General features: G+C 42.7%; 1 protein-coding gene across 1 annotated transcript; it reads right to left on the bottom strand.

Moving 5' to 3' along the window:
* Positions 1–103: 103 nt before the first annotated feature.
* On the bottom strand, positions 104–6,844 carry LOC138975769 (gamma-butyrobetaine dioxygenase-like). Its single transcript, XM_070348521.1, has 5 exons — positions 6,520–6,844; positions 5,293–5,378; positions 4,690–4,784; positions 2,442–2,569; positions 104–1,826 (listed from the first exon to the last, which is right to left on the bottom strand). The coding sequence occupies exons 1-5, from the start codon at positions 6,671–6,673 to the stop codon at positions 1,642–1,644; spliced, it is 648 nt and encodes a 215-aa protein (XP_070204622.1). The 5' UTR covers positions 6,674–6,844; the 3' UTR covers positions 104–1,641.
* Positions 6,845–7,050: the final 206 nt, after the last annotated feature.

Raw genomic sequence — 7,050 nt, forward strand, 5'->3', positions numbered from 1 at the left:
TCATGCACTTTAGGTCGTGTTACAGCTGTATCCTATACAATCATAATAATTCAATCACACGTTTACAGACACGATCGTCTGGTAGATATTGACACACAGGAGATTAATTTATCATTTTCTTTATTAGTGACAATTTCCAATTCATCTACAAATAGTACAATGCATACTCGTACACCAGACATTTAAAAGTTAAACAATACATATTTATAGAAAGAACCGATAGCATTGGAAAAAATAGGCAGAAAACACATGCGCTCAGGCAATAGATGTCGTTTCTTTGAGGGGGCAGGGTCACCCAAAATCCGGTACCAAAATTGCAAAAAATTGTATCTCAGGTTCTATTGGGTATTTTTACTTCAAATTTGGCCAAGACCTACAGGAAGGGTTCTAAAATAAATCTGTACATTCTAATTGGTGATATAACTTTGTGCTTTTTTAGTAAAAATGTATAATAAACATATATTTTATATTGTGCGAAAATCAAAAAAAGCCATAATTGTCAGAAACATAGTGGCTTTGGATTTATATCAGCATGTCTGATTTTTGTCATGACTGCTTTTGACTGTCTTGCCTGTGGCTGGTACCAAAATCTTATTTGTACTCATCAGAACTGTTATCATAACGCATGGGCCAAATTTTCGCAAAAATATTAGTACAATAATAAAAGACAAATACCTGTATTTTCTCTGTTTACTTTCAATCTGCTTGATTTTGGTACCGGCCATGGATACCACATCAAAGAATAAGTGTGCAAAATTTCAAGACAATTGGTAAACATGTAATAAAGTTATGATAAAAAGAGTGTGTCTGATGCGCGATTTTTGATGAAAGTTTCGCGTGCAGATTTTTTATGTAATTTTGTGTTGTGTGTGGTGATTATGTATGAAATATTTTGTCCCAACATCTCAACATCAATCTGTTTCCTTCAGGAGCAGAAATATTCAAGTCAACATCACTCTCTGTGTCACTCTCCACCTCTGAACCTTCTTCTACCACATTGTATACATCCTCTAACTTCCTTTTCGACCTAGAAATCGGCGTGACAGTATCATTCCTAGAAGAGCAACTCTCACCTTGACCATCAGTCTGACTGCTGTCTACAACCTGAGAAAGAGCAGGCACGTTCGGCAAAGCACAAGTTTCGCTTTCCCTATCACTCCCATCAGCTTTCATAGATCCATTTCCACAAAATTTACGTCGTTTACCTTTCCCACCACGATACTTTTTGTCACTGTTGGGCATTTTGGTCACAAATCTTGTAAACAAACTCTCAAAATATACTCCACAAGCAAATTGTACACGCCACGTTTTCAGAAAGCATTTCCGGTAAAGGGGGAGCAGTCCTTGTTTGTCTGTCGTGTTCCTGCAGAAAGGGAGTAGCTAATTATATAATTGTGCCCCCAAAAAGGTCAAAATCTGCCATTCTCGTGTGAAATTTTGGCCTGTTGACACACACACATACCTTTTTTGAAAGCACATATCTCACGAATGCCTCTGTGTATCGAGAAAATATAAACTGTGTCTGAAAGAGGAGAAATCAAACTTTAAAATAAGCCTAAACACTTTTGTGTTTGCCAAAAAAACGATTTTTTTCAAAATCTGGGTGACCCTGCCCCCTTGAAGTCATTATGTCGTTTTTTGTCAAGAAGAAACCAAAACAAAGAGTAAAGGAAATGAACTGACATCGTTGGAGTAACGCATCTTGATGGTGTCTCTCATCTCGTGGACAGACTGGTCTGAGTAGCAGTGAAACCTGAGCCACTTGAGCGGCAGGACCCCCGTGTGCTCTTCCTCGCCCTTCCACTGCACCACCAGACACCCCTCGCCTGCCGGGAAGGAGGAGTTCAAGATGAATTCAAATGTTGGGTACACAGCCTACGTATGAGGTGTGTGAGAGCACCACCGTACGGAGGGATTCTACGGGCATCGCAGCAAAAAGAAAGAGGGACATTTTTCTCGGACTCTCGAGGCAGATGCCAGACACTTGGTCTCAAGACTGTACACACACTCACTATTCCCCACCCATAACTCCTCTTAGTTCACGCATTTCCTGCTTAAAATAATGAATTTTGGCCCGAAAATGTCATGCTAATTCTTTTAGGTAATTATAACATGTTACATATTAAATTGAAGCTCTTGGAATTTTTGGTATTGGCTTTTAACTTGATATTGCGATTTTTTGGTTATAAAGAATTATAAGGAATTACAACAACAACAAAAGACTGGAAAGAAGTTTTGGTGGATGAAACGTAACCGTTTTGCTTAATCTCATGCCAAACAAACACAGAGCACAAGAGAAGCGACATAATGTGCACGTGAAGGCATGTTTGACGTCTTCTCGAACTTTGTTCCGCTTTTAACGACAGAGATTTGACTTTAGATGGGATCAAGAAGAGACCGTCTTGGTATGTCTAATCGGTGTCGTTTGTCATTAAACCTACCATCGTCGACAGCGGAGGTCACGTGGAGGTCAGAGGGCACCTGGTCGTACTCAAGCTTGGGCTGACCATTACCGTCAAACTTGCAGTCCGGGCAGAAACACGTGTGACGTAACCACAGGGTGTGGTACCTGAAACAGTACCACCACTTTTGATTGGCTACCTTCTGGAATAACTTATAAATATTCATCAACTGACGTAATGAGCGTGACGCAGCCACAGGGTGTGGTACCTGAAACAGTCACACCACTTTTGATTGGCTACCTTTTGGAGTAACTCATATACATTCATCAACTGACGTAATGAGCGTGACGCAGCCACAGGGTGTGGTACCTGAACCAGTAACACCGCTTTTGATTGGATACTTTTTGAAACTATTCACAAATATTCATTGATTTATCTAATGTGCGTGACGCAGACACAGTTTTTAATTTTTTATCTGAAACAGTAACACCTGTTTCGATTGGCTGCCTTTTGGAATGACTTATAAATAGTGTTTTAATGACATAATGCGCCTGACGGTAGCCACAGGATTTGATATCTAAAGCAAAGTAACACGAATTATTATTGGCTGCCATTGGGCTTTGATAACATCCATCTTGTGCATGATGCGCTTTGTATGATAGCAGCACGTATGAGGCAGAATCAGGTTGTCATTTTTAAAACAGTCACATGAGTTTTATTGGCTGTGTGACAGGGGAGGCTACCGCTCCTTTCACAGCAGACTCTGCACCCGAGTTGTTGGCCTTTAAAGTCAACACCTGTGGATTGTAGAGTTCTGTTTGTGATGGGGTCTGGTGTTTTCCGATTGTCTGTATGTTCATGGAAACCTTCGGGTTTGCAGAACAGTCTTTATAGGGCTAAGAAATTAGCCCTAACATTTTCAATCCTGTTTGATTGCACTTCGCTTCCCGAGGTGATCGTAGTGTTTCGGCACTCGGTTACATCTGGCGCTTGCGAGCAGGGATGGGACTCGGCATGATATGTTCAGGTAATGGCATAATATGACCACTGAACATTTTCGTGCTGTTCCCATTCTGCGAACGTGGGATGGACAGTGGTCCCCCGGTTCGGAACTTCGGGACGAGGTTCATTCAAACGGGGGCGATTGTGACAGGGGAGGCTACCGCTCCTTTCACAGCAGACTCTGCACCCGAGTTGTTGGCCTTTAAAGTCAACACCTGTGGATTGTAGAGTTCTGTTTGTGATGGGGTCTGGTGTTTTCCGATTGTCTGTATGTTCATGGAAACCTTCGGGTTTGCATAACAATTTTTATAGGGCTAAGAAATTAGCCCTAACATTTTCAATCCTGTTTGATTGCACTTCGCTTCCCGAGGTGATCGTAGTGTTTCGGCACACGGTTACAGCTGCTTTGGGCTTCTGTGTTACATGTACCTGAAATGAACTATATCCATCCAATGATCCATTGTGATTTTGTGAATAATATCTATTCAATGATCCATTGTGTATGTTAGAAATACGTCTGACCTAGTCAAATGGGTTGTTTGCTATAAACCAGTAACACGAGTCCTGATTGGCTGTCTTTGCATTCTGAGACTAGTCATTATCCCACCAACCCTTTGGACGTTTACAAAACTAAAACATATGTTACAAAACAAATACAACAGACACATGTAAAACGTTTTCTTCTTTTGTTTTGCACGGCATCTGTTTATTTGCACGGCATCTGTTTATTTGCACGGCATCTGTTTATTTGCACAGCATCTGTTTATTTGCACGGCATCTGTTTATTTGCACGGCATCTGTTTATTTGCACGGCATCTGTTTATTTGCACGGCATCTGTTTATTTGCACAGCATCTGTTTATTTGCACGGCATCTGTTTATTTGCACAGCATCTGTTTATTTGCACGGCATCTGTTTATTTGCACGGCATCTGTTTATTTGCACGGCATCTGTTTATTTGCACAGCATCTGTTTATTTGCACGCAATTTCTTTATTCAAATAAATGTCAGCTTAGAAATGTGGTAAGACACTCTTTGTGCGCAGAAAGAAATGCGAAAGTTTAGGAGGAGAGGAGAATGTGTAAAAGAGGAAATGTTGTGTTGTACTTTTGAAACTTCTCTATCAAGCTGATAAAGGTAACGAACATGCCCCTACCCCCCAAAAAACGATTTTTAAGCAGTCCAATGTTGAGTCTGTGGGCTAATGTAACTGTCAGTCGTAGCATTCACACACAATCATCTGGTGACGTAGAATAACAAGTAACGGAAAATGCATGACAACTCACTCGGACACTTTGCCATCGTCCCACGTGACCTGCACGTGCTTTCCGCCTGTCGTCACGTGCACCTGACTGACGCTGTATGACGTCACGCGAGGAATCTGGACATGTGCAGCAGAGTAGAGAAACACGGTTAATTAATGTGTCTCCATGGAGTTTTGCTTGTATCTACATCATTGCTACAACACGTGGACAATAGACCTATCTACTCACCGCTCCCGCCATCATGGCCAACCACGTGGTCCAGCTCAGTAATAATAATAATATTGTATAATATTCCGAAAGTGGGTGCCAGCCAACCGGGAGAGAACAAACCGCGGGGTGTGATTGGTCGAAATCACAACATATTAAAATGTCAACCAATCCAACACAGCAGCTGGCTCCCGACCGGTTGGTAACTTTCTCTGGGCTAAAGTGCACGAAGCGAAACTGGGTGCCAATCAACTGGTTGAGAACCAGCCGCGGGGTCTGATTGGTCGAAATCACAACAAAAATCTTAATTTCAACCCCATGACTGTGTAGCCAGTTTCCCTTCATGCACCTGAGCCTAGTGCGCCACCTTGTCACAGAGAAAGTAGTGCTGTGCTGACTTGATTTGAGGCCACTCACCGTGCGTTCGTCGTAGGCGCCTCTGTCCGTGGCGATGTCAAGGTGAGACTTGCGACACGCCGTGTCTCGGACCGGGGCTGTGGCCTCTGAAGAACATCATACATCAACACTCCTGTCAACACTCGTCCAACAATATCAACTGAGCACAAAAAATATGGCAACATCTCGTGCCACTGTGCAAACAAATTATGGCGAAATCTCGTCCAACAATATAAACTGTGCAAAACAATTATGACGACATTTCGTCCAACAATATAAACTGTGAAAAACTTGTATGGTGACATCTCGTCCAACAATATAAACAGTGCAAAAAAATTATGGCGACATCTCGTCCAACAATGTAAACGGTGCAAACAAATTATGGCGACATCTCGTCCAACAATATAAACGGCGCATACAAATTATGGGGACATCTCGTCCAACAATATAAACTGTGAATAAAAAACCCAAGGTTATTGGAACGTTTAATTATTGACTAAACAAAACGTTACATTTACAGTACGTCGATCCACTGGTCTCTGAAGCAGACAAACGCTCATAGTACAAATAGCGAACTTATCTCAAAATCGTCGATTGATCTCGCATGCAAGATGCCTGCAAGGCAATGATCAATGGCGAAATACAAACTGTGCAAACAATTATTGCAACGCTTCTCTGAAAACTCGTCCAACAATATAAACTGTACTAAAACAAAAATAATATTGCGACATTTTTCTTCTTCACGGTACCGCTCAAAACTGCAGCAAAAACATCCCGTTTTCCACTGCTCAATCCACCGACACCTGCATCAGTAGCAATGGCGTAACATGAGAAATACCTGTACGCGAAATAGCCGCACACATTGGGGGCCCGGGTAGCTCAGGTGGTAGAGTACTGGACTTGTGATCGAGAGGTCACTGGTTCGAATCCGGGCCGGGACGGACACGGGTCAACTTTATGTGCAGACCCAGAGACGGTATCCATCTCCCACCCCCGTGTTACCACAATGGCACGTTAAAGATCTTGGTCATTCTACCATAAGTGCAGATGGCTGATACCACCTAAACACGCAAACATCAAAAAGCCGTGAGGGCGTAAAACTCGAATCGTATAAACCAATTCATGTCCAATATAGGCAATTAAGACCTGACGGACAATAAGCCCCTTAAAATTTACTTTTTTAGCCGCACACACAAAAAAAGGTTCTCGATAATGAATTGGTTTGACATTTTCCTCGTCTGACTCTACCTTGCGCCTGACTTAGGTTGGTGGGGGTGGTGGCTGCCCTGGCCAGTGGGACGGCGGAGGAGAAGGGCCGGTGTGCTGTCGCAGATGATGTTGTTGTTGTTGTGGCTCCCAGACGACTGAACACCAGTCTGGCAAGCTGACCGCAGCGACGCATGTTTTGACTTCTGGTCAGTTCTGTCCGAAAGACCTGTCAGAAAAGAATTGTCCGCCACTTCAGCATTGTGTCGCGGTCTGCCTTGTACCGCTCCCTATCTGCATGCATGATTCCATGGTATTGTGAATATTGAACGACAGATAAACTACTCTTTACATGCAAACACCTTCCCGTTCGGCTCACCATCTCAGACCTGGCCAGGCTTTTATACGGGATTAGACCATCCTTCCACTTGGTCACATACCAACATTGAACAGCCTGGATACACTCTGTGCATAGTGGTAACTTTGTAGTGGCTTTAAAGAAATCAATTCATCGTAACAAATCCAACTCGCCGCGGCAAGCAGTCAGGATGTTGATTTTTACATTTAGTCAAG

This window comes from Littorina saxatilis, linkage group LG9 (assembly GCF_037325665.1).
Source record: "Littorina saxatilis isolate snail1 linkage group LG9, US_GU_Lsax_2.0, whole genome shotgun sequence".
Lineage (NCBI taxonomy): Eukaryota > Metazoa > Mollusca > Gastropoda > Littorinimorpha > Littorinidae > Littorina > Littorina saxatilis.